The following is a 23,843-nucleotide window of genomic DNA, read 5'->3' as shown; positions in this document are numbered from 1 at the left end:
AACATTTGAACCCTGGTGGAGAGTCCTTGTCATGTGTATTCTCTATGCAGCTTGCCAAGTACCCTACTTCCAAACAGCTATAACACCATCAACATTCCCCAACAATTTTGTACTTCCAACAAGCATCTATCAACGCCCAATTTCCTGAGTCGCAGACCCGTTGCCTCGGCGTTCCCTTGATATGTGGCCTTGGCGTTCCTACCTAGTGCAGCCGATGATGCCTACCTAATAGCACCTCATCCGCTTCGGTTTCCCGTGCATACGTCACGGCATCTTGGCTGTAGAAATGAATTTTACAAACAGGTACAACCCGCACTGAAGTACTGTTATGACGGGCAAATGCTCTCTCATCATTGATGGGTGGAGCGCTATGGCCGTAGCTTTGATTACTAGTAGAGTACGCTCTATCAAGAGCTCAATAGACTTGAACATGGATCCTATAACAAATTGGTAGATAGTAACTTCAACACAGGTACCTTCCCTGATATAGAAAACCTTGATGCAAGATCACTCAGGATTTCCCGCAGCAGACTGTTATCAAGAATGGAAAGACTATCAAGAGCAGCTATTTGGGATCCCCTGCCCCCTTTACTGGAACTGCACACACCTGTAAGCATATGTTGTCTTTGTAATTGGACTTTTCTAACCTCGGATCAACCCTAGCTGTTGCGTCATGGTGAGGTACCTGCGATCGTCGAAGTCTAAGTGAACCCATACTGCTTATTGGAGACACGAGGATTCATTCTGGAGGAATTCTAGCACACGCCGTCTGATTACGCATCCGGGACGATTGATACTTCGATACAAGCATACAAAACGTCAAAAATATATCTATGAGGGCACTGCTCTTTTTAACACATGCACCGCCCTATCAAAGAGGGAATCCTTTCGCATTTTCTCTTCTTCCTCGCCACCATCCCTCTGCTCATACAAGAGCATGACCGGCCCACTGTGGTCACAAGCCCAGTCTCTCCCAATTGCATGACCATCGTTCAAGTCAAGGCACCCCTCGCCTCCTCCTTGCTTTGCTTGAAAATATGTTTCATGTGTCACCTCCTCACTGTTCTTGCGCTTCGCAAGCCCCTGTGGCTGTGGAACACGCGTATACAAGCTCTCTCCTCTAGTCACACTCACGAGCTCCTTCGCCTCAGCGGGGAAACTCCCACCCCACTCCTCTATCCCCTCATCCCAAGGTAGCACCGTGACCTTCTGCGTACTCCCCTTTCTCTTCTTCATCTGCCGCATCATGACCTGCATGCTGTTCAGCTGCTGCTTATGCATGTACTTCGCCCACGAACTTAGTGCACAAGCCCTGAACATCATCGGTAGGCGGAGTATTGTTGCGGGAATGAAAGCCTCGATTTCTGCGCGCTGAGTGGGGGATAAGGGGTTGGAGGAGGAGGAGGAGGAGGATGAGGAAGGGTAGGGTGAGAGATAGGATCTGATGGCTGTGCAGGCGGTGATTTCGAGGGGCTCGTCGAAGGGCTCGTCGTGGGTTGGCGATGGTGGCCGTGGCAGTGGTTGTGAAGACGAAGAAGGCCAGTATGAGGGATCTTGGCTTGGGGGCACCGACGCGGATGGCTCTGGAGACGAAGACTTGACCGACAGATGTTGAGGCGCTGCTATTGCAACCAAGCCGCCTACTTGGTGGATCGGGCACCATTCGCCGCTGTGCTCGTGGTCAGCCCGGAAGTGATCCATGTCGTCGTCGTAATTGCAAATTTTATTGCGAATATCGTCGTCTATATATTCGCACAGCGATCTGAAGGAGGAGGGGTGCGGGTATACCCCTGGGGTCGGATTTGGATTTGGATGTTTCGGCATCTTGGTCTTGCCTTTTCCCCTGTACTTCGATTTCCTACTGCGGGTGGAGCGCTGGCTGAGCGCTATGCTCGGTATTCCTCCCATCGTGGGTGGGTTGGCGGCGGCCGGTCTGGCTACGCAAGTTCGTCCAGCGTGAGCACTGAAAGATGGTGTGGGTCGTTCTGCGTTGTAGAGCGGGATTCTACATGTCAATTCCGGGATCCATGGGCGACAATTTCGAAGGGATCTGTTTTGTTGGGTGCTAATATTGAACGGACCCCGTGAAAATCGCGGTATCTGGGCAGCTATCCAGTGAGCTACGAGATAATATAATCGGCGAAATCCCCTCTGCAATTCGCACCCGTCTATTAGAGCGCTGCATTTTGTCGGGAACTAGAATTTGCGGTCATTGTATTTAATTTCTGAATTGCTTTGGGGATTGGAAAGATCGTGCCTATCGTTCGCGGGCCCAACACTGACCAGCGCCGGCACTTCGAAACCCCACTCCTCAACATTGCACTGAGTAACTTTAGCATTTCTATCCGGTGTTTTTTCATGTTTTTTGCATGATTCTGAGTCCTCATTCACATTAACCAGCATTTTCAGGACATACAACGCTCCCGCAGTGAAGTAGACGCCGCTACGTGCTCATGAATCCCACCTACACTAGCCGCGTTGATAGCCAGGGTCGCAGCTTTACCTGCACGATCTTCGATTTTGGAACAGAAGATTTGAGAGCCGTTTCTAGCAGAAGAGGATCCATTGCCAGTCTTGCAGATGACGACCCAATCAAAGACTGGGTGAATTGACCAACGCATTGGAAACTGAGAACTCAATGTGCTGATCGCCTCTTAGGATCTTTACTCGCAGCTTTCAGAGCCAGAAGAGCGTTACGAACCTTCCAAGATTCCATCAGAAAAAAGTAAATTTCCCAAAACACGGTTGAACTCAACCACTCCGACACATGCGTCTTCAAAAAATCAAATCCAACAACACACACACGAAACTACTACAACCGCGACCACCCACAGGAGGGAGAATTTCCGGTACAGTGTCTCCTTAACCCCTACCGACCCCACCTCAGCCGCTCCTGACGCAACAAGCAGAAGCACTGCCAGTCCCACTTCCTCCACTACCCGGTGCCGAGATTCTGGCCAGGTTAAACGCCCGACCTGAGCTCGTGTACTACCTCAACCGTCCCGGGCTCTGCTCGAGAGAGTTTATTGACCAGCCTCGCCAGCCCATCATCAACTTTCGCGACCCGAAAAGGTCGTACGGAGACTCAGCAGGGTTGCTGAACGAAATCCTGCAAACGAACGACTCCGTCCGGACTGATGGTTTGTTGCTTCCTGGGATTTCCAAGGAGCAGGAAGAGAAGTTGGGAACAGAGAACAACGCAATGGATACACTGCTAGCTCCTGTTAGTTCGCATGCAGGCAAGAAGCAGGGGATTGGCGTTGCGGCTGACCGTGCCCTAGTTGCGAGCAATCCTATAATGTATTATAAACATTCAAGATGTGGAGGTGCGACTACGTTGGGTACTTTTGCAGTATCAGAGATTTGGACAGCTGCGGAGGATGAGACGGATCACGGGTTGCATCTTACGTGCTAAACTCGCGGTAATAAAAAGAAGATAGAAAGCCCCTCAATTGCCACGAAGCCAACGCAGGGTTTGGTCAAATGCCGAAGGGACTTGATGCAGAAGGCTTTTGCGGATGAGAGGACTGAGAAAGCGGGTGCTCGATCGTCGTTGAGTGCAGTTAGGAAAGATAAGTTGGTTGTACTACTATGGTCGCGCTTGCATCGCTAGAAAGGTCAAACTATGCCATTCAGATTGGAGGAGTTATCGATTTAAAACTGTGTATTCAACCACATTTCTCAAGCATTTCATTATCAATGCACATTTACAACTTGCTCTTCTCCAATCCCTCCCTCTCCGTCTGCTTGCCCATGTTCGTCTCACTCGTCTCCGCCTTCAAGCTCGTGGGGTCGCCCAACTGCGTCTTGTTGACTTTCTTTCCATCCGTGTTCGCTAGCGTTCCTCTGACTTTCTTGGAGTGGGGAAGGTCATCGCTATCCTTGAACTTGGAGAGGTCGTCATCATTCGTGTCTGAAGACGAGTTAGGGACCAGCGACTGAGCAACTTTCCGGTTGTCGGGCGTGTTATCATATGTCTCTGGCTTTAACGAGGTAGGGTCGCCTATTTGGGGTGGGTTGTCGCCTGCCTTGATGGCGGCTTTTGTTTTGGGGTTATCAAATGTTCCGCGGACGGTCTTGGAGTGCGGCTTTGACATGATGATGTGTTTGTAGAATGGTAACCTGTTTTGATTGGGAATATATTGGTTATAAGGTGTTCATGTAACGGATACGTATAGAGTGTAAATAGAAGAGTGATGTCTTGTAGCTGAGGTATTGCACGCGAGCCTCGGTAACGCATCATCGATACTACATTCACGGCAAGTGCGCTTTGACGGCTAAGAGTCGATTAGCGTGTATAGATGACGTCTGCATTTTCTTCACATGTAGCAGCCGCAAATGCGGACACCCATGGTAGCAGGATAACCTTCTATGAAGCAATATGTTGGTGGTTTCACCATGGGCTTTTTGCAGAATGATACTGCTTCCGTCATGAAGGATTTCGTTCTGTCTTTCCAGCTGAACTTTACCAGTAACATTTCGGGCGTGTAGTGTTAGATCTGCGACATGTAGATAGGACGCAGAGCAAGACGCAAGATCAGAGCTACGACAGACTTTCAGATGGTAAGAGATCGTAGTACTATGAGCTTTCGTTGGGGTCTTCGCTGTGGTAATAGAAGCGGTGCACTAGTGCGGTCACCGCCGTCTCACGTCACTACCTTGCCGGAGACGAAACCCACAACCGCGACACGACTAGGACCACACACCAACATCACCATAGCATATCTTGAACCGTGATACTATAAAATTGACAAGATAAGGTCAACGCCGAAATACATCGCAGCTTTCGTCACCCTCTTGACTTGTGTATGCATTGCTCTCGTTCGGCTAACATGATGTAATGCAATCTCTATGGAGATGTATCTTCTTGTTTGAGATTATTGTACAGGTAATATTACAACCAAGGTTGTACAGTCGAGTGTAAGAAAGAGTTTGAGATCAGACCAAGTTTCCAACCACTGAGTGAAGGGCTGCGAACCTTGTCAGGCTACCGTTGGCCTTTCGTATGGGGCAGCTACGCCTCCATGATGATCTGTTTTCCTTTCACAGACTTCCACTCTACAAACCACGAAGCCACAAACGCAAAAGCCGACACTCCAAGCGCGCAGTACCACACGTTAACAATGCCTTGGTTGTACACAGCATGGAAGACCGGTAACTTGTCCGTCGGTATCAACTTCGCCAAGTCTGTCGCTCCAGCATGCATGATCGACGACACGTCCAGTCCAGGGATCTTCTGGGCGAGTTGTGACTGGAGCGTGCTAGTCAAAATGGTCTGGCAGATGCTAACGAAGATGGTTCCTCCAACAAAATTGCCAAAATTGATGATTGTGATGCCAATAGGAAGATCTTCTCGCGATAGAACGGTTTGAGCTGCATTGTTACACTGCGCGAGGCTCATGCCCATACCGGCACCCACCAGAACCTAATGCGGATCAGATACATCACTCAACCATTTCGAGGTCGGAAAAAGTACTTACCTGGTAGCCGATTGACTCGGCCGTGCTTGTGTCAACTCGAAACGTGGTGAGAAGACCACAGCCGATCGTTAGCAGAGCTGTCCCAGCTATCAGCCAGGGAGTGTAGTAACCTTGCCACGAAACGAAGCCACCAGAGCCGATGACGAAGAACACGGTAACGAGAAAGTACGGAAGCATGCGTACGCCCGCATCAACCGCAGAGAGTCCTTTAATAGCCTGGTACCAGATGGGCAGGTAGAAGGTCACCACAATCAGCGTGGAACCGAAGCCTAGTGACACCGCGGTCCCGGCCGCAATACTTCTCTTACCCAGGATCCTTGGTGGCAATGTTCCATTGTCCCCAACCCAGAACTGCCAAGCGATGAAGGTAATTATGAGCATGATGCCGATGATAAGCGTGCTGAGAACTCGGGGAGAACCCCAGCTCAAATCGGTGCTACCCAACTGCAGTGCGAGCAGAAGCAATATAAGCCCTGGTGTCAGGAGCGCCGTCCCGACAGGGTCGTATGCCTTCAGTCTGTCCAGGAGCGGTTTGTCCGAATGATCCTGCGCCGGTGGGTTGTTGGGCACAAGCATAATCAACACAACAAGTGCTAGTCCTCCGATGGGTCCATTTATCCAGAAACACCATCGCCACGATACCTTGGATGCAAAGACGCCTCCAAGAAGAGGCCCGGCAATGGAAGCAAGACCAAAAGTTGCGCCAATGAAGCCCATATATTTCGGTCTTTTCGCCAACGGTAAGAGGTCAGAAAGGATCACATTCGCACCCGTGGTATTTCCTGCGCTGCCAATGCCGGCGATGGCTCGCCCGATTATGAATGCGGTGGAGTTAGGAGCTGCGGCGCAGATGATGGAACCGATCTCGAATATGAATATGAGTGTGATGAAAGCCCATTTGGCGGGAAAGAAGGTCTGTTGTAGTCACTGTCAGCTAGCTACGTGTGGAAAGGGAGACACACTCACATATATCTTGCCAATGGGCAGCTGCAGTGCAGAAAAGGTAAGCAGATACGCGCTCTCGTACCACGAAATGTCATTGAAGGACTGGAAATCGTTAGAAATCGCAGGTATTGCGACTCCAATAATGGTTCGATCCTAATGAAGGCATGGTCAGTTAATTTATTGTGCTTTGGAAGAGAAACCTACCAGAGCCGTGAGAAAGACTGCTAGACATAATGAAAAGACGACAGGCAAAACAACCTTGGATTCGGATTTATGGGCCTTCTCGTGTGTCGTTTTGGACCCAGTCTCGAGTTCGAACTCCTCAAGCTTTAACGGGAAACTGCTGGCCTCGGAGGCTGTTGTGCCTGGACTCTGGGATTGATTAGACCTGAACAAAGGCATCTTGGGGTTTGTGTGTTCGTGAAATTACTCAATCTAGCTTGGGGCTCAAGATCATTAAGTAGATGATCCTTTTCTGTTTGTCGTTATGTCATGTATGCCAGAAAGGGTGGCACTGAGTGAATAGTGCCGATCGCTTCGGTTCGGTACCGAACTAAGCTCGGCTTGAACCCGAACTACGCTAAATGTTACCACGACCTTCACTTGCACTTCAGCACCTCATCATACCTCAACCGTAGGAGCACCAGTCAGGATCACAGATACGTTTTTAGCCGCCTGAACCTTCCGCGCTACCGCCATGCCTTCGGGCAAGAAGTCAGTTAGCTGCATACCATGCGCAAAGCGTAAAGTAAAGTGCGATAAGATCCAACCATGTTGCCATTGCAGACGAAGAAGGCAGGACACCTGCGTATTCCCAGATCTGATTGGAGCCGTTAATCAGCCTTCCCGTGCAAATATTGAGCGAATTGCGAAACTAGAGCAGTATATCCGAAGCCTTGGTGGTGACCCCCAGTACGCTGATGAAGCACGGAGCTGGAAAGGCTCCGAAGATCGAACGCCTGGCCAGTCCAGAGGAACAGCTGGGAACAGTCCAAACGACTTGACGTCTACTTCTGTGTCTCTCAATGAAGAATCATCTCCGGGAAGAAAAGTCCTTCGAGGCGTTCCGGGTGAATCTGAACTATTGTCACAAGGTGATGGTGTAACCTACATTGAAACGCAAGTACATTTCTAAGCCCATCGCCCTGGGCCACTGCTGATGTTGTAATTTAGGCCAATGTGGTACAGCTGGAAAGGTCAAGATAACCCAACGAGTCATCATCGACCGAGCACCGAGGCTTCCAATTCCCACAACCTGCCAACTATACTGAACCAAAGGCATACGTTGTACGCTGATGGTTCTTTCTCCCCTCTACCTCCATCAATCCACCTAGGCGAACTATGGCCAGTTTTTCTAAAGAATGTTCATCCACTGATAAAGATTTTCTTCGACTGGGAAATAGCACCTGCCATCCTGAAGGCCCAGGAACCTACATCTGTCTTATCCATTGAGGAGGAAGCACTTCTAAATGGAATCCGGTTCGTTGCTGCGTTGACACTTACCCACGAAGAATGTCAAAGCACCCTTTCCGAATCAAGGCATGAGCTTCTGCAACAATGCCAGAAGAGCACGGAATATGCCTTGACGACTGCTGATTATTCAGAAACGGCCGACAAGCGAGTATTACAGGGGTTTATACTGTACATTGTGAGTCCCTTCAGATGCTGTATTCGTGCGCTGCCTCCTAAATATGTCGCACAGTTAGCCATGAGAGACCGCACACGGCCGTCCGCTATATATCCACTCATGGGCATTGCCACTCGTGTTGCCGAACGAATGGGCCTTCACCGCGATGGGACGACGTTCGGTCTGAGTGCTTTACGAAGCGAAGAACGTCGGCGCATTTGGTGGGCACTACAGTTTATGGAACTAGCTACCGCGCGACTGGTAGGCACCCTCAGCTTGACCATCTTCGCTACCTGGGATACCAAAACACCGTCGAACCTGGAAGACGACGACTTCAACCCAGCAACGGAAGTCATGCCAGTCGAAAGAAAAGGTCTCACAAGCATATCACCTTGTTTGTGGAGATACAGCATCCTGCAGCGACGGCGCGACCTGCTAGGCAAGAACAATTCTGGAGACTTGTCATGGATGCTCTCGCCGCATCTGTCACTCGTAGAGAAGGACGCCAAGATCGATGAGCTCGAGGACATTCTGGCAGACAAGTTTCTGCGGCATTGCGAGCTTGTCAATCCGTTACACATCCACATACAGATCGGGATCCGACAATTTGTTTTTGCAGCCCGCAGCAACGTTCGCCAACCGACATTGGTGAATGCGAAGATTTCCGAATTACTTCCCCATGTGCGTGATGATCTTCTGGAGATCTCCAAAAAGAGCTTGGAATACTTCGTTTTCAGTCAAACAACCCCAACTATAGCTGGGTTCAAATGGGGGAATTCCATCTGGTTCCAGACACCATCTTGTCAGTACTCTGGCACCGCACCCTGAGGCAAACTAACGAATCAGTCGTATATATAATCCTCGAAGCGCACCAAAGATCTGGCGAGCCTGATGTGGCTACCCTTTGGGACCTTATCCGCCGCGTGTACGAAAACCATCCTGACTTGATGACGGCTGTCACTCGGCCTGAGGTCGACTTTCTTGCACGCATTACCGTGGCAGCGTGGCAGAAGTATATTCTTGAGATGCGACAGCAGCAAAGGTCGGACGCAGTGGGGATGCAGACTCCTGAGTGGATTCAGCATTTGTGCCACAACTTCAACTTGCCAGTAATTGACCCATCCAGGGCAACCGAAGAGTATGCGCAGTCTCTCAACGGTGATCTATTACCGCCGGATTTCGACTTTGACATTATTGACTGGTCGGCTTGGGATGCTTTGCATTAAGCCCGGCGTAAGGCTTTACTGGCTCTCGACCTATTAGTTTTGAGATGCAGTGGAGGCTGCCTTGAAACGATCTTTATCGTTCAAGTAGCGTAGATGAGCTTGATAGTGCGGGTTAGCGCTATAGATGCAAAAGATCGTTGATATCCGACTTTGCATGCCTCGACTATAGTTCAACTCGAAAAAGAAGGTGGACTTCACGACGTATGACGTCAGGATGAGTTCGCATCGACGCTAATGCAGACTAGAGGGTCGCTAGGATTAGCTCGTCAGTTGCCCAATAATGTCTACTCCCCTGGTGGAATAAGCTCAGCCAATGATCACGCAGCTTGCCCCCACAGCGAATTGGCTGCGCTGCGATCGACGCCCCTCAGAGATGCCGTTCCCGGAAGGTTGGGTCTCACATCTCGGAACGCCTCGGCCGGCCCACGTGCGAAGCTGAAGTCCTGCCTCTTCGAGAGCTGTCCCGCTGTGCTGCGACTGCGTGCTTCCCCTCAGCGGGGAAAGTGGAGCACTATGGGAGGAGCTGCTGTCCCGAAACTCGGCCAACTGTTCTAGGAATCCCTCTGCAGCGCGGTGCGCAATCACCTCCCTCGTCTGGCACATGTACTCCGCACTGTTGAACGTCCCTGCATCGTCGGCGCTTGCATGCAAGGTTTTTGCCTGACGAGCCTATCGATACTGGTTCTCGAGTTCCCAGATTGAGTGGACTGGGGGCCGATGCCAGGGCAACAATTGATTGATCTACAAGGCCGGCTGCGCACTAACGATATCGTCAGCGGCTCTTTCGGTAGAGATGGTTTATTGATGACTATGAACTACCCCTCGTATTGCCTGCACGCATGTATCGTGCAGTCAGATGGCGGCATAGTCATCGTTGCAAATGGTTACTGTTGGCACCCACGACGTAAGCGACGTGCGCATTGCCGTGAGCCTGAGGACGACGCAGTTGCATTGTCGAGTGTGCGACTGCGGCTGGGTGCCAGGGAAGTGGCAAGAGCATGACGAGAGGACTAGGAACTGTTTCTCATGCGGCGGCTTGAGCTTGGGAGAAACAACAACGGCCGGTGACAGGCTGTCACCGGTCGCCCCTGCCCATGCCGCAGCCCAAGACCTTCGCTACGACGTGTGCTACCGTCGGCCTGCAGACGACGAGAATGCGAGCAGAGACACACAGCTTGCAAGCGACGAGGCTGTACGCGCCCAGATGCAGCCATCGCGGCGTGCGGTCTTTATCTGCTCGGCGCATCGTCGTGGCCGCGAGGCTTGTCAGCATTGGCCGGGGCAGGCAGTGCTCCGCGCTTGCCCAGTTCCCTGCCGCCCCCAGCATCAAACTATCCAGAGCGCCCACATGCCCCCGTCACGCTGCTCGCTGCTTTCCTTCCTTTGTAGCTGTGCTGCTCGCCCCGCGCCGTCCTCGCCGTGCGACTTTCATCTGCCCCCGATGCGCGTCTGTTGAGAGAACGTCGGGCTACTTTCTTCGCCTGCATCGCTTTCGTCACTCCTTTGTCCGCCTGCAGCCACCGGCTAGCTCCGCCCAAAGCATCCGGTCCAGCTAGACCCTCACCACACGTCAGGCATGGCTGAGTACGTAGTCCCACAGCGCCCGCAATGAAACTCTGCATTCTGCGGAGAACAAGGCCAACCCGCATGGCTGTTTTCGCAGCCCCGTAGCCAGCGCACCGCTCACACTTTGCTTTGTTAGGTTTATCCACGTTGCCCCGTGGGTGCACGCGGGAGCCAACTCTGGTACCGTAACGCCCTCCCGCCTCCAGTCCCAGATGCGGACCCTGAGCCCGCCGGCAAATAAAACCGTTACAAAATCTATTTCCTCGCCTCAACTGAAGAAATTCGCCCATCCCATGCTGGAGCGCTCCGACAGCGAAGCCCTCAACACGATTCCAGACCCTCGGGCAGCTACGCCACAGCCCACCTTCACGCGCAACAACTCGACCGACTCCACCATGCATCCCGACCTAAGCCAGGAAGTCGCAACCCTCAGCACGAAGCTGATTGATGCCATCAACCATCAGACCAAGCTGGACGACAGCCTGCAGCAAACGCGCCATGAGCTAGAGACGGCACGGACAAGGCTGGCGCAGTTGGAGTTGCAGGTCAAGGTTCACGAGCAAAAGGTTGCCCAAGGCCTCCTGGTCGAGAAGGAGGTGTACGACAAGATGGAGAAGCAATTATCCAGCGACCTGAATGAGGAGAGGCGGAGACGGATAGATGCGGAAAAGGCGAAGAAGAAGACCGACAACGAGGTTGAGACCTTGACCACGGCGCTCTTCGAGGAAGCCAATGGGGTATGTTTGGACATGTAATCCTCGTCTTGAAGGGAAGCTAACCTTCCGTGTAGATGGTAGCAGCCGCGCGAAAGGAAACCGAGGCGTCCGAGAAACGCAACGACCAGCTCAAGCAGCAGCTCAACGATGCGGAAACGCTCCAAGCCAACATGCAGGAGCAACTGCAGGATCTCAAGGGTGTCTTGGAGAAGATGAGCGCGCATGGCGACGACGAGAGCAACACACTGCCGACGACCACGGCGCCTTCAACACCTGGAATCACCCCCGCCGACAAGATGAGCAAAATGTTCGAGACAAACGGCCAAGCACCAAACACGCCTGGTTCCGACGAAATCTCCCCCAACCATCCTCTGCATTTCACGCACCTCGTCCACCCTATTCTCCGATCCGATCTTACATCCATCAAAGAATTCGAGGAGATGCTCAAGGTCAGCTCTCGATCTGCACCCAACAGCCGTGTCTCAAGTGGCAATTACGGCAGTCTCAACGTTTTAGGGTTAGGAAATTTCACCAACAGCTCTACCAGTTCTCTACCCATAGCAAAGTCGCCCAACTCTGTAGGCACAAACTCACCGCGTGAGTCTCTTAGCGGAGCAGCCAATCTCAAGGACGAGCGATTCTACAAGCGATCTTTGTCTGAGGACATTGAGCCAACCCTGCGTCTGGATATTGCACCTGGACTCTCTTGGATGGCTCGCCGCACGGTGCTGAATAGTATTACATCTGGTTCGCTTGTGGTCGAGCCGGCTCCTCCACCACCCAAATTCCGGGGCGCAATCTTCCCTTGCTCACTTTGTGGAGAGGTCAGAAAAGGCGACGAATATGCTAGGAAATTCAGATTCAAGTCCTCCGAGACTGACGACACGCGGCATCCGCTGTGCGATTGGTGTCTCGGAAGGGTTCGGAGCACCTGTGACTACATCAGCTTCCTGCGAATGGTCGCTGCGGGACACTGGAGAGCAGAGAGCGAGGACGAAAAGAAAGCAGCTTGGGAGGAGAGCGTCCGTCTACGAGAGCGTATGTTCTGGTCACGGATTGGCGGCGGTGTGATACCAGCGTTCGTCGCGAGTCGGGACAGTCCGCGGAGCCCAACATTTGCGAACGGAACCAGCAACCGGGATGCAACTAGAACAAGCGAGGAGAGCCAGCTTTCCAACAAGCCTTTGGACTCTGCAGTCGACATGACGGAACCAACAGACGTAATGCGAAAGAGTGAGGACGACCCATTCCTTCAGTCAACAGGCGAAGAGAAGGTGAAAAGGGTGTCAATCGGCAAGACGATCATCTCCACCGAGCCCGCGCCGATTGAGTCTTTGACGGAGGACGAAGAGAAGAAAATCGAAGATGAGGCAGAGGCCCAGCTCCACGAGGAAGTACTCAAGTCTATGGATGCCAAAGCAGCAGAGAGCGAGCCGCAACAACAGCAACGGCCATTTTCGATGCCACCCTCCTCTGAACCCTCGTCGAAGAAGAAGGATGAGCGACTCAGCTTGACCATTCCCGGGTCGTTCGATTAGACTCCATCGGACTCGCGCCACTTCTCGCCCGATTCTAGCCACGACTTGGAAACTCGTCCATCCATTTTTCACAGCACAATCGTCGGCGAAGCACGACTATTACGTTAATATCCATCTCTACCAGCATTCCAGCACACGTCACGGAGAGGCATCATTCATATTCGACAGTTTCCACGACTCATAGCATCATTACTTTCCGATTATCTGCATATATTCAAAAGGGTCTTGGGTTTCTTTTTCGCCTTTGGTTTGCGATTTGTACACTACGATACCAGGCGTCCTTTGGATTGATTCAACATTGGGTCGCTGCGCGCACTTTCTTTTTACTGTAAGATATTGATTGCGGGGTTTGGATGAAGTGAGCTTTGGGTTGCAGTTCTTTACGGGGAGGAACCTAGGAGGGGCATCTTTTGGGATTGGATGGACGCTTTGGTTGGACCCATGGATAGAGGGGCTTGGATCGAAGTGCGAGTAGCACAGCTTGTTATGCTATATTCTGCTACCGGCTGGTAATACATACGCTTAATGACGACCGAATGTGCGTTCATGTCGCTGTGCATGCTGTGCGCCAAACTTTTGAAATCATTATCGGGGTATCAACGTTCAACTACCACATCCAAAACATGCTTGTAATGCTTCACTGCCACCGTAGACTCACGTCTTCTTTCCCTTTTTGCTCTTCTTTCTCTCCTTCTTCTGCTCCGCGAAGCTGCCGGCCAGAAGCGCGTTGAACGTCTCGCTGCGGGTCCGTGGCTCCTCACCGCGCTCGGGAAGGATGAGCTCCTGGGGTCTGTCGTCCTTTGCAGATTTTCTGGCGACATTGACGCCGCTCCTTCTGCGCTTGCTCGACTTCTTGTCCTTCTTTTCCTTCTTGGCCTTTTTGCTGGGAGTGTCGGTCGGAGCGGCGTCCTCGCCGTAGAACTCTGCGTTTTCGCTATCGACGTGGTCCTCTGAGCTGCCGCCCGCCTGCAGCTCTGCCGGCTCCGCAGGCTCCTCCATGTCCTCGTCTTCATCGTCGCTGCTGTCGCTCTCCACAGCCTTCTTCCTCTTCTTCCCCAGCTCCTCCTGTACCTGGTCCTCTACGTCGTCGTCGAATTTCTTGTTCACCCTCTCCGCCATCTGTTTGGCCTTCAGCGCCGCCCGCGCCCGCTCCTTGGCCAGCCTCTCCGCGCGCTCCTTGTCGTACCTCTCGTTGCCACTCAGCCCATGCCGGATGAACCGCGCCGCGGCATCCTTGTCCAGCTTCGTACTGGGTCCTTGCACGCCCTTGCCCTCGCCAGCGGCCTCCGCTGCAGTCACTTTCCCAAAGTAGGTCTTCAAGCGTGCGAGCTCAGGGAATATGCGGTGCGCTTTTGCGTCTGCGCCCGAGGCTTGAAGTGCGCTGAAGAGGAGGGATTCGAGGGTGTAGGCCGTGAGGATGTGGAGTTTGGCTTTGTCGAGGGTGGGGAGAGTGGAGGTTAGAGTTGGGAGGGGGGAGGCGAGGACGGGTGCGAGGGCGGCTTCGAGGTCGTCGATTGTGGTCTCGAAGTCGTCGGTCAGATCGGGGAGGTTGGTTTCGGGGTCCATGGTTGCGGTGTCGGTGTGTTTGGCTGACGGTGGTGCGATGTGGGCTGCGCGTTCTGGCGCAAGGGCTTCGGGCTGCGAGTGCGGCAGCGTCTCAGTCAAGCGTGTGCAATCCCTCGTCGTGTGGGATCGTTTGCTATGGCGAGAACTGGCGTTTGCGTGAGCGAGAGACGCAGCGCAAGAGTGAACTTTCTTTGAGCGGGCGGGCCGAGCTTTTCTCCGCTCCGCGCGGCGAGCTAGAGCTTCGATCGGGAACAGGACGACATTACTATTTCTCCCTGCGCCTTTTTTCGAGTAATCGCATTCGCCTGACAAGCTTGTACATAGCGTCGCCTTCTTCATATATGTAACTTGGTTTCAATCTGCCAACCTGTCTTCCTTTTCGCCGCTTCAATTCCTCCCAAGGCTGCGGCCGCGGATACGCCACATACGAGCGCCATGCAGACCCGGTAGCTATACGTTCGGCCGGGTGGCCTGTTACCAGACGAGCGGACGCATGAGAAGCTGGCTTGGGCCCGAGAGTACGGAGCCGCAGGCCAAGCAGGGGATCAAGTACGTCGACCATTCTTGTCCGAACATTGCATAGACTAATGTACCACAGCGCTGAGAAAGACGCTGTCTCACTCCCAGACGATACGCCGACAATGCCTCGAAATCCTGCAGAGTTTTACCGCGCGCAGCCTGTGCGAGACCGGCGCATTCACATCATGGGGTTGGGGAACGTGGGATACTTCGTCGCGCATTCGCTCAAGGGGATACCGAATGCGCCGCCCATCGCATTGGTTTTCCACAGCCGAGAAAAGCTAAAAGCATGGGAGGAGTCATCCAAGAGACTGCAGTGTATTACGGACGGGGATACCGAGCGACGCGAAGGCTATGATGCGGAATTGGCGCTGCCGCGACCAAGATCCCACGGCAAATTGGTTGGGAGCAATACGGGTGATCCCTTCCCGGATGCCTCTGATGCCAACGAGAGAATTTCGGAAGGATCGATAATGTTTGGAGAGTCTACAGAGCCCATTAGTTCGCTCATCCTGTGCATGAAGGCGACGCAAGTTTTGTCAGCACTCTCCTCTGTGAAGCACCGCCTGCACAGGGACTCGGTGATATGCTTTCTCCAGAATGGCATGGGAACAGTGGAGGAAGTGAACAAAGAGATATTTCCAGACATTGCGACCAGACCGCACTACATGGTGGGCATCAACTCCCACGGCATGAAGAAAACCGATGATCCATTCACGGTCGTACATGCAGGCTTTGGAACCATATCGCTTGGAATCTTGCCCAACGAACGGGACCGAGCGCCCGCACCGTACGCTCCTATCTCTAAATTTACGCCCCATTCATCCCCGCAGCCGATAGAGCCAGTCCACCCCGCGAATCCGGATCCTTCAGCTCCTCCAGCCACGGACCCTAGCGCTACATTCACCCCGAATTCGCGGTATCTTTTGCGAACCCTTCTGCGCACACCTGTCCTTTGCGCCGCAGGATTTTCACCGCCCGACCTTCTTCAGCTGCAGCTTGAGAAGCTTGCTGTCAACTGCATTGTTAACCCGCTCACCGTAATGCTCGACGCGCGAAACGGCTCTATCCTATACAACTACTCCCTCACACGCGTCATGCGGTTGCTCCTTTCTGAGATATCCCTCGTCATCCGCTCTCTTCCTGAGTTACAGTACATACCCAACGTCCAACAACGCTTTGATCCCGGGCGATTGGAGACTGTGGTCGTAGGCGTGGCGAATCGCACCAGTGACAACATCTCCAGCATGCTGGCAGATGTGCGAGCGGGCAGACAGACGGAGATGGACTACATTAACGGATGGATTGTGAATAAAGGAGAGGAGATGGGCATCAAGTGCTTCATGAATTTTATGCTGATGCACATGGTCAAGGGCAAGAGCGGGATGATACAGGCGGAGCTTGGGGAGGGCATTCCATTTGTGGAGCCTAGGCCTGGAGAGGAGGCGGTGATGACTAGGGATGCGTTTGGAGATATTCCCTTCGCGGATGTTATCTCTAGGGACATGTCCACGTCGGAGGAGGCCAAGACCAAGAATGCGTCGGGAGATATCCCCCCAGCGGATAGTGTCGCTGGGAAGACGTCCAACCCGGAGTGGACTGAGAAGTCTCGGTGAGATGACATAAAGCCATGCATATAAGTCTAACCGTGTCCAACGCCACGGCAATTTCAATCGGTGCTCCACACCCCTCCTAGATGCTTCTCCCATGAATGCAGTGTAGTCTATACAAACTTTTGACGATACCCGATAGGTGAGGTTCCAGTGCAGCCAATGGCAAGCGATGTGGTCCTCGAACGGACCGTTGCTCGGCTTAACCCCGACGCCGATCCTTCTCGAAGCCGAGCTCCCTCTACTTTTGCCATCGTTGCGCAAACACCCAACATACCCTCAACCTTCATCACCTCCGCCCAATCCCCACCCAACACCACCACCACACACATCATCCAAAATGCCTCGTCAACGCGGTGGAGCTGCCCCCCCTCGCCGTCCCACGGCTGCCCCGGCCAGGCCTGCTGCCCCAGCACCTGCGCCCGCCCGCCACTCGTCCACCGCCGCTGCTCCCCCGGCCCAGCATGCACCTCCTGCGCAGGCCGCTCCTGCTCCCCAGGCCAGCCAGGGCCCCGGCCTTTTCGGACAGATGGCCAGCACTGCTGCGTAAGTCGCATACCTGATCCTGGCTTCCTGAAGCCATGGCGCATCACTTCCGTGTGGTGCGTGGATGCGCTTGCCATCCCTACATTACCATAGAAGAATGCAAAGCTAACAGTCCCCCAGCGGTGTCGCAGTCGGCTCCTCCATCGGCCACGCCATCGGCGGCTTCTTCGGCGGCGGCTCCTCTGCACCAGCCGAGGCCGCGCCCCAGAACACCGACTTTGCGCAGCAGCACCAGCAGGCGTCCATGTCGCAGAGCCAGCCGACTGGCCCCTGCGCCGGCGACATCAAGACCTTTAACAACTGCATGACGGAGAACCAGGGCAACCTCAACATCTGCGGGTGGTACTTGGACCAGCTGAAGGCGTGCCAGCAGGCCGCGAGCCAGTACTAGAGAGTTAGGAGGATGGAGACCGTGTAGGGAAGGACGATGTGGAGCGTTATACTTGCATTTGCATCGGTTAGCTTGATATGTACAGTATCGGCAATGGCATACAGTCACCACTTTCCACAGACCAAGCACTTTGGGTTTGTAAGCTCTGGATGTGAAGATTTATCCTTGCGCCTCGCTCGGGTGATTCAAGCATGTAGATGGACACTGTCAGCGGGATGGGAGGCTATCGCCTGCGCTGAACTCAGAGCATCCTATCTCCTAACCTCTCAGAGGCCCATCAGATTACTCATTTTCTTCGCCACCACGGAAGACCTCCACTGATTCAGAGTATTTTCTGTTTATTTGGGATGATGCCCTGTGCCGAAACGGGAATCCCGTACTCTGTTGTCTTGCATTGTCCTGTGGCTGACATGTATGCAACCCTAGAGCCCTAGAGCGGAGCATTCAATCAAATGTGCCTCATGACCTCTCGCGCCATGTCTGGACCCAGCACCATGGATAGCTCCAAGGTTGTGATCGACATCTGGCATCGAGGTTGCATCTATGATGCAAGAGATTCCGAACGAGACCCCCATCGAATCACTCCATCCTCCACGGTGCTGATCCACCATTAGCTGCCTGGATCACGTGCGAACAGGCTGGAAAGAAGTTGCGATCAGATTGCTGAAGCAATTGCTCGTCTCGCCTGGACCGTTCTGATCACCCGTCACCCGCTAGACAAGCTTCGCCTAGAAGAGCTTGAGTCGACTACGTAACTGATTCCCCCGGGAGGCTATACTATTCTGTTTGGTTATAAATGTATTCGATTACTGCCCTACCCAGAATACAACTTGCATCCGAATCTGAGACTTCCTTGTCGGCTCTAATCAGACCTGTGGCCCTGGACGACCACCAACCCAGTATGTATCAGAGTTACCACCCTTCATCTTGAAGTGAATGAGCTTCTAGGGGCGAAGCAGACTATATGGTGGATTCCTCAGGACTTTGGATCTTGATGTTTGAACTCGCAGAGCTAAGCACGTACCATACAAGTTTGGAGGACGGAACCCTTGCGGATCACATCTTCCAGCTCTCAGGAAATTTATCTAGAATCTAGCGTCGCTCAATAGCATCATTCAGTGCATCTGAGTATAGTCTTTGAGCTGCAAGGTTGGAATGGACACAGTGTGCCGCAAATCGACCTTCAACACCAGCCATAGGGACGACCCAGTTCGAAAGCGGAGAGAGAGCTTCCGTTGTGGTGTCCTCGTTGCTTACATTCCAGCCTTCTTCCTTGAGCTCACAAGTCCAGTGTGTCTAAAAATGCAGTTCGATGTCTGACACAAGATGATCATGTCCCGGCCGCAAGGTGCATTGTTCGTTCCTGTACATGCAAATAAGCATCATGCAGTAGCAACAGCAGCTTTTCCACCTCCGATAATGATATCAGATAGAGACGTCCAGGTCGCCTCTACGTTCAAGAATTATTAACAATGACTCTTCAGTCTCCTGATCACTTATCCATCTTTACAACACTTCCACAATTTATTATCCCCGCACGTCATAATTCATCATGGGTCTTTGTCAAGTCGGCGAATCGTACGAGAACGATGGCAACTTCACTCAGATCAGCCTTGTCGACAAACAAAAGGGCGGTGATGTCCTGCGTCTGGAGAACTTCCGCTGCAGCCACCCCTACGGTACATGACCCAGGAGCGGCACGTCTGTCAAGCCCATTATTGGAGACGAGCACTTCGTCCTCGACAGCAACCGTATATTTCGTATGATCTACTCAACGGGAAACGCAAGCCAGATCCTGTCTCGCTTGGAGATGCGTGGGTTGTATGACGAAGACGGCTCCTACATCTGCACTATCTGTGACCTCAACGGCAACGACCCAGCGTTTGGCACTGCCCTGGTTTTTACTGCCACTCCTGTTGACCAGGCCATCATCGTCAACTGCAAGATTGTGGTCCCCGGACCAGTCCGCAAGCAGTACATCTACTCACCCAACACCATCCCCATCCAAGAGCAAGCCAAGGGCCTTGTCGACCTCGCAAAGTCGGCGAGTTGGACACCGACACATCACTCGACTTCCAGCTCTCTCCTGACGGCGACGTCATCAAGCCCAATGGGCTTCCACTGTCCACGACAAATGCTCTCTGTGGTGCAAGAGCGTAGTCTACTACCTCCACATGGGCGACTTCCGCGACAAACGCATCCACAACGGCACCAACCTCACCGGCGATCACACCCTGCTCGCCTCGGAATTCGTCCCGCTCAGCAACTACCGCGTCCTCCCCATCACCATCGGCAAGATCTATGACTCCGCCATGGCCGATGGCGCCCACGAAACCAACATTTAGACCCCGCTCCTAGTCGACAGCAAGTCTGGAAGCTATTCGCGTTACTGCCCACCTACCGACACAACATTGTCCTCACCTCACTCAACTGGGCATCGACAAGGTTCACAGTGACTATGTAGACACAGCCTTTCAAATAGTTAGTAACCTGCTTTTTTGTGAACCCTTTCATAAATACATATCATTTTGAACTGTTAGCTAGATCGAACACTTTTACGTTATCATTTTCTGTATACCTTGCAACTCCACCTTTTTGGTAAATTCCCCTCTTCTGATGCTCAGTAATAAACAAATGCTAACTTTCTGTATTTCGGCTCAATGAATTAAAGGGAAAACTTACAACATCAGCTTCCGTGCTAGAATCTACATCGTTGCTTGGTGACGTTCAAGGACGAACACAATTGTATAGTTCATTAGTCTGATTTGCACAGAATTGTCTTCTCGACAAGGCAGCACCTTCTAAGTCAGCCTCGTAACTGCAGGTTCCCTGTCTCTGTGTAATCACGTCAGCAATGACGCCAAGGGAACAAGGCTACGACTTCAACTGCCTAAACCTCTTCAGCCTAACTCACCACATTTTCCTTAACGCTCGACCATGGCGGACCCTTTGTCGGTAGTCGCTAGTTCGTTTGCGGTTGTAGGTGTTGCCGACGTCGTACTGCGCGCTTGTCTCAAATGCCACAAGCTCCTCGCCGACATCGAGGATGCGCCAGCATCCATCGAAGGCCTAAAGACCAGCTTGAGAAATAACACTTCTCTGGTCGAAGCTCTGAAAAAGCACGTACAGGACATAGAGGCTACTGCCTCTCCCGAGGACCGAGCCGAGCTAGGACCGGCAGTCGAGCAATTCGGCATCGCCGTCAAGTCGTTGCGTCGCGAAACGGATAAACTGCTAGTTCGATGTCTGAAGTATAGCAAAATGAAGAAAACCTGGGCAAACGTGAGGCATGTACTTGCGGAGAAAGACATACGCAAGACAACAGAGCAAGTAGAGCACGCCAAGGCTACACTCTCAGTCGTATCCTCTCTTGTCGAAGGGTGCGTATGATAAATTTTTGAGCCTTCTGGGTCCAGGTTGGAAAAACATTGACTTTCTGTTTTGAGTGCCACTTTTTTCTTCAAGGAAAGATTGCTTTGGACTGCTCTTCTGGTACAATACCCGGGCTACTTGCACGAAGCTCGCCCTTCATACTATTGCCGTGGTTGGTTCGCTATGCTTTAGACGCTGACTCAATTTGACCAGGAGACGGTCTGCAATTAGCCACAAAAATACCGAAACTGCTATCAGTCGGACGTCTAGTCAATTGATTTCGACCGTCAGACGAATAGAGAATGAACAAACGAAATTAGGCTCTCAGAATAGCATAATGATCTCACACGCAATGCAACAGAAGCAAGCCACGACTGAGACCCAGCGAGAAATACGACGATTTCGACACGTAAGCCAAAAGCAGCACGATAGTCTCCGGAGACAAATAGGAAGAGACACCGGTTTGATCATGAAGAAGTTGGAAGATATCCACTTCTCGACGTCTCATCACCTTACCAAAAGAGAAAGCAATCGTAGAATCCTCCTGAGGGGCGCAGATAGGGAAACCGCATTGACTTCACTCCTACTAATGAAGGAACATGTTAGACAGGCGGCTGTAAATCACAATACTTATGCCAGGCGTGGGATTTCGCAGCAGGAGATGAACATGGTTTTGTCAGAGTTCAATCACCTTGTTTCTTCGGCATTGCAGGAGACGGCTGCCCAACATTCGGAGTCGACAGCTACATCATTGGATCGATGGTATTATTCTGATTCACTGGGCGGGTCCTTACTTGCAGACTCGATATCATATACCACGTGCATAGACGGTGGCAAAGCTCTCTTGTCAACAGGACTACCAGATGGGAGAGTAAATCTGGCGAAATTTTCCAGGTTTTGGGTGCACGGAACGTCTATGGGGAGATTGGTCTTCAGTATTGCTGAAATTTTGAACGAAGATACTCAAGACCGCTATGCTGTCGAGAGTCAGGTCACATTCATTCCCAGGATTGCGATACAACCTGTTGTGGCGAGTATTCGGTTCTCACACGTGAGAACACCAAACCTCGACCTAGAGCTCTGCATACAGCTCAACTTGTTCAGAATCGTCGAAGATGAGCGAATCCACGAAATTTTATTCACTTATGGGTTAGTGGAGGATATCGACACTGCATTTCGAGAAAACCTAATCACGCCGTATGACACCAATGCAAGTGGTACAATACTATCTCTATTTGTGAGTGCGATTTCTAAAGGACCAAGTTGCCAGCTTGACTGATGTGCTATCTAGTATGCAGGTTCCGGAGTTCGCGCTGACATATTGAGATATCTTGACAGTCAAGGGATTGGGAAAGTGGCGTTGAAGTAAGTGGATCACATTTGCACTGTGTCATAGCTGAAGAAGGCAGTGGTGATGGTGATATCCTGCATGCAATCTGGTGTAGCGTCAGCGTCGGGCTTCACAAGGATTTTACCGACCATCATAGAGACATGCAGTCGTATCTTGATGGCCGTATCAATTCTTTCACAATGAGTGATGGGACAAATGCGGCACATTTTTTTGCTTGGCACAGACATGTATTCGGAGAGCCAGACCCGAATACAGAAGAGCAATGGCGAGTTTTCTTCTCACAAAATGGTATGACGCAAGAACTCCAAGGCGACAGGATCATAGAGGTGTCTTTGGATATTTGTGCTCGTCCATACCAAGAAAGCCTGAGGAACATTAGCTGGCTTCTGGAACTAGGAATGGATCCCAGCACGATTGGTTCGATCGACCTCACGGGTGAAAATGGCTTACACTCTTCGATACGTGTTCGCGCACGTCGCTGGGAGTGGAATGGTCGACCAGATCCCATTTCTGAAAGAAAAGTCCTCGAAGAGAAGCTTGTTCTGCTGATCAAAGCCGGGATATCGATACATCATCGCGATCGTAAGGGGAAAACACCCTCGGTCTACGCCAGAGGGTGCAATTGTTGGGATATGTGGTGTCGAGCACTGGAAAGAGCCGGCTTCAAAGTCGATGAAGTACTTCAGGAAGAAAACAACGAGTGGTTACAAGAAGCTGGATGGGAAGAACGATTGATAGACTTGGGGTACTCGAGGAAACTGATCAGCGTTGGATGGAACTATGATACGGACGAGGATACAGACAGTGATTTAGATGGAGACCTCGAATCGCAAGTGAACGAAGACTTGTACGAGAGTTCAGGCGAGAACTTGCCTGAAAGAACTGAGGATGCAAGTGACAGGACACGTGAAAACACTTGTGAAGGATTCTAAGAAGATACTGTAGAGGAATATTGTTTGAGGGCCTATGTAAGATAGTTGCAATGCAACATCCGAGATTTCCCCTTGCTCTTCGCTGTACAATTGAGTATAGTACATAGGATAGTACATAGGATACCAAGTAAATCCACACAATTGCACGTTTGTTCCAGTTGCAAATTATAGTGTGATCACGTGTGGCAGTAGCTTTTAACTAATTCGCGATAGAATAAGAGATCTGCAAGATTGTGGACGTTGAAACATATAGTTAGTTGTTTGCATGGCAGCTTGTATCCATTCGGTAACGGATCGCAAATCAGTAACGCTGGGACATTTTCAATTTAACGACGTTCTAGTTGGGCAATTCGTCGCCAACTAGTCGTAAAGAACAGTACTCAAACGATGCAAGAATCATTGAGCTACATGTTCAATGTAGTTGTAGTTGATTCGGCATCCGCAATAACAATTTAGTA

General features: G+C 51.9%; 11 protein-coding genes across 11 annotated transcripts; 7 read left to right on the top strand and 4 right to left on the bottom strand.

Annotated features, from left to right (window-relative positions):
• Nucleotides 1-831: 831 nt before the first annotated feature.
• Nucleotides 832-1,908, bottom strand: CC84DRAFT_1213842 (uncharacterized protein; the record flags this gene model as incomplete). The annotated part of the gene is made up of 1 exon (XM_018182575.1): nucleotides 832-1,908. The coding sequence occupies one exon, from the start codon at nucleotides 1,906-1,908 to the stop codon at nucleotides 832-834; it is 1,077 nt and encodes a 358-aa protein (XP_018040892.1).
• A 1,722-nt stretch (nucleotides 1,909-3,630) lies between these two features.
• CC84DRAFT_487218 (uncharacterized protein) lies at nucleotides 3,631-4,102 on the bottom strand. The gene has a single exon (XM_018186475.1). The coding sequence runs from the start codon at nucleotides 4,095-4,097 to the stop codon at nucleotides 3,708-3,710; it is 390 nt and encodes a 129-aa protein (XP_018040891.1). The 5' UTR covers nucleotides 4,098-4,102; the 3' UTR covers nucleotides 3,631-3,707.
• A 773-nt stretch (nucleotides 4,103-4,875) lies between these two features.
• On the bottom strand, nucleotides 4,876-6,908 carry CC84DRAFT_1256351 (major facilitator superfamily transporter). Its single transcript, XM_018184614.1, has 4 exons — nucleotides 6,630-6,908; nucleotides 6,447-6,578; nucleotides 5,481-6,395; nucleotides 4,876-5,425 (listed from the first exon to the last, which is right to left on the bottom strand). The coding sequence occupies exons 1-4, from the start codon at nucleotides 6,825-6,827 to the stop codon at nucleotides 5,015-5,017; spliced, it is 1,656 nt and encodes a 551-aa protein (XP_018040890.1). The 5' UTR covers nucleotides 6,828-6,908; the 3' UTR covers nucleotides 4,876-5,014.
• Nucleotides 6,909-7,122: 214 nt separating this feature from the next.
• On the top strand, nucleotides 7,123-9,325 carry CC84DRAFT_1237333 (uncharacterized protein; the record flags this gene model as incomplete). Its single annotated transcript, XM_018183894.1, has 4 exons — nucleotides 7,123-7,337; nucleotides 7,599-8,073; nucleotides 8,128-8,733; nucleotides 8,790-9,325. The coding sequence occupies 4 exons, from the start codon at nucleotides 7,123-7,125 to the stop codon at nucleotides 9,276-9,278; spliced, it is 1,785 nt and encodes a 594-aa protein (XP_018040889.1). The 3' UTR covers nucleotides 9,279-9,325.
• A 1,812-nt stretch (nucleotides 9,326-11,137) lies between these two features.
• Nucleotides 11,138-13,098, top strand: CC84DRAFT_1213838 (Sec2p-domain-containing protein; the record flags this gene model as incomplete). Its single annotated transcript, XM_018182574.1, has 2 exons — nucleotides 11,138-11,581; nucleotides 11,635-13,098. The coding sequence occupies 2 exons, from the start codon at nucleotides 11,138-11,140 to the stop codon at nucleotides 13,096-13,098; spliced, it is 1,908 nt and encodes a 635-aa protein (XP_018040888.1).
• Nucleotides 13,099-13,564: 466 nt separating this feature from the next.
• On the bottom strand, nucleotides 13,565-15,014 carry CC84DRAFT_1161452 (uncharacterized protein). The gene has a single exon (XM_018177744.1). It carries the CDS (start codon nucleotides 15,001-15,003, stop codon nucleotides 13,753-13,755), a length of 1,251 nt encoding a protein of 416 aa, XP_018040887.1. The 5' UTR covers nucleotides 15,004-15,014; the 3' UTR covers nucleotides 13,565-13,752.
• CC84DRAFT_1112909 (uncharacterized protein) lies at nucleotides 14,945-16,873 on the top strand. The gene is made up of 2 exons (XM_018175335.1): nucleotides 14,945-15,213; nucleotides 15,263-16,873. Exons 1-2 carry the CDS (start codon nucleotides 15,158-15,160, stop codon nucleotides 16,797-16,799), a joined length of 1,593 nt encoding a protein of 530 aa, XP_018040886.1. The 5' UTR covers nucleotides 14,945-15,157; the 3' UTR covers nucleotides 16,800-16,873.
• Nucleotides 16,874-17,133: 260 nt separating this feature from the next.
• Nucleotides 17,134-17,730, top strand: CC84DRAFT_1081882 (uncharacterized protein; the record flags this gene model as incomplete). The annotated part of the gene is made up of 2 exons (XM_018173953.1): nucleotides 17,134-17,339; nucleotides 17,460-17,730. 2 exons carry the CDS (start codon nucleotides 17,134-17,136, stop codon nucleotides 17,728-17,730), a joined length of 477 nt encoding a protein of 158 aa, XP_018040885.1.
• A 1,552-nt stretch (nucleotides 17,731-19,282) lies between these two features.
• Nucleotides 19,283-20,075, top strand: CC84DRAFT_1213834 (uncharacterized protein; the record flags this gene model as incomplete). Its single annotated transcript, XM_018182573.1, has 3 exons — nucleotides 19,283-19,409; nucleotides 19,455-19,778; nucleotides 19,837-20,075. The coding sequence occupies 3 exons, from the start codon at nucleotides 19,283-19,285 to the stop codon at nucleotides 20,073-20,075; spliced, it is 690 nt and encodes a 229-aa protein (XP_018040884.1).
• A 592-nt stretch (nucleotides 20,076-20,667) lies between these two features.
• On the top strand, nucleotides 20,668-21,120 carry CC84DRAFT_1213833 (uncharacterized protein; the record flags this gene model as incomplete). Its single annotated transcript, XM_018182572.1, has 1 exon — nucleotides 20,668-21,120. The coding sequence occupies one exon, from the start codon at nucleotides 20,668-20,670 to the stop codon at nucleotides 21,118-21,120; it is 453 nt and encodes a 150-aa protein (XP_018040883.1).
• Nucleotides 21,121-21,280: 160 nt separating this feature from the next.
• CC84DRAFT_486690 (uncharacterized protein) lies at nucleotides 21,281-23,527 on the top strand. The gene is made up of 3 exons (XM_018186473.1): nucleotides 21,281-22,339; nucleotides 22,394-22,467; nucleotides 22,512-23,527. The coding sequence occupies exons 1-3, from the start codon at nucleotides 21,440-21,442 to the stop codon at nucleotides 23,383-23,385; spliced, it is 1,848 nt and encodes a 615-aa protein (XP_018040882.1). The 5' UTR covers nucleotides 21,281-21,439; the 3' UTR covers nucleotides 23,386-23,527.
• Nucleotides 23,528-23,843: the final 316 nt, after the last annotated feature.

This window comes from Paraphaeosphaeria sporulosa, assembly GCF_001642045.1.
Source record: "Paraphaeosphaeria sporulosa strain AP3s5-JAC2a unplaced genomic scaffold CC84scaffold_2, whole genome shotgun sequence".
Lineage (NCBI taxonomy): Eukaryota > Fungi > Ascomycota > Dothideomycetes > Pleosporales > Didymosphaeriaceae > Paraphaeosphaeria > Paraphaeosphaeria sporulosa.
This window is presented reverse-complemented; position numbering and strand designations above follow the sequence as displayed.

What these genes read in the sequence shown, in the direction of transcription:
- CC84DRAFT_487218 (XM_018186475.1), bottom strand. Translation starts at nt 4,097, where the DNA reads ATGTCAAAGCCGCACTCCAAGACCGTCCGCGGAACATTTGATAACCCC.
- CC84DRAFT_1256351 (XM_018184614.1), bottom strand. Translation starts at nt 6,827, where the DNA reads ATGCCTTTGTTCAGGTCTAATCAATCCCAGAGTCCAGGCACAACAGCC. An exon ending in TGCCCATTGGCAAGATATAT is followed by an intron (nt 6,396 to 6,446) that starts GTGAGTGTGTCT and finishes TGACTACAACAG; the next exon opens with ACCTTCTTTCCCGCCAAATG. An exon ending in CCGAGTCAATCGGCTACCAG is followed by an intron (nt 5,426 to 5,480) that starts GTAAGTACTTTT and finishes GATCCGCATTAG; the next exon opens with GTTCTGGTGGGTGCCGGTAT.
- CC84DRAFT_1161452 (XM_018177744.1), bottom strand. Translation starts at nt 15,003, where the DNA reads ATGAAGAAGGCGACGCTATGTACAAGCTTGTCAGGCGAATGCGATTAC.
- CC84DRAFT_1112909 (XM_018175335.1), top strand. Translation starts at nt 15,158, where the DNA reads ATGAGAAGCTGGCTTGGGCCCGAGAGTACGGAGCCGCAGGCCAAGCAG. An exon ending in CAGGCCAAGCAGGGGATCAA is followed by an intron (nt 15,214 to 15,262) that starts GTACGTCGACCA and finishes AATGTACCACAG; the next exon opens with CGCTGAGAAAGACGCTGTCT.
- CC84DRAFT_486690 (XM_018186473.1), top strand. Translation starts at nt 21,440, where the DNA reads ATGATCTCACACGCAATGCAACAGAAGCAAGCCACGACTGAGACCCAG. An exon ending in GTACAATACTATCTCTATTT is followed by an intron (nt 22,340 to 22,393) that starts GTGAGTGCGATT and finishes TGTGCTATCTAG; the next exon opens with TATGCAGGTTCCGGAGTTCG. An exon ending in ATTGGGAAAGTGGCGTTGAA is followed by an intron (nt 22,468 to 22,511) that starts GTAAGTGGATCA and finishes TGAAGAAGGCAG; the next exon opens with TGGTGATGGTGATATCCTGC.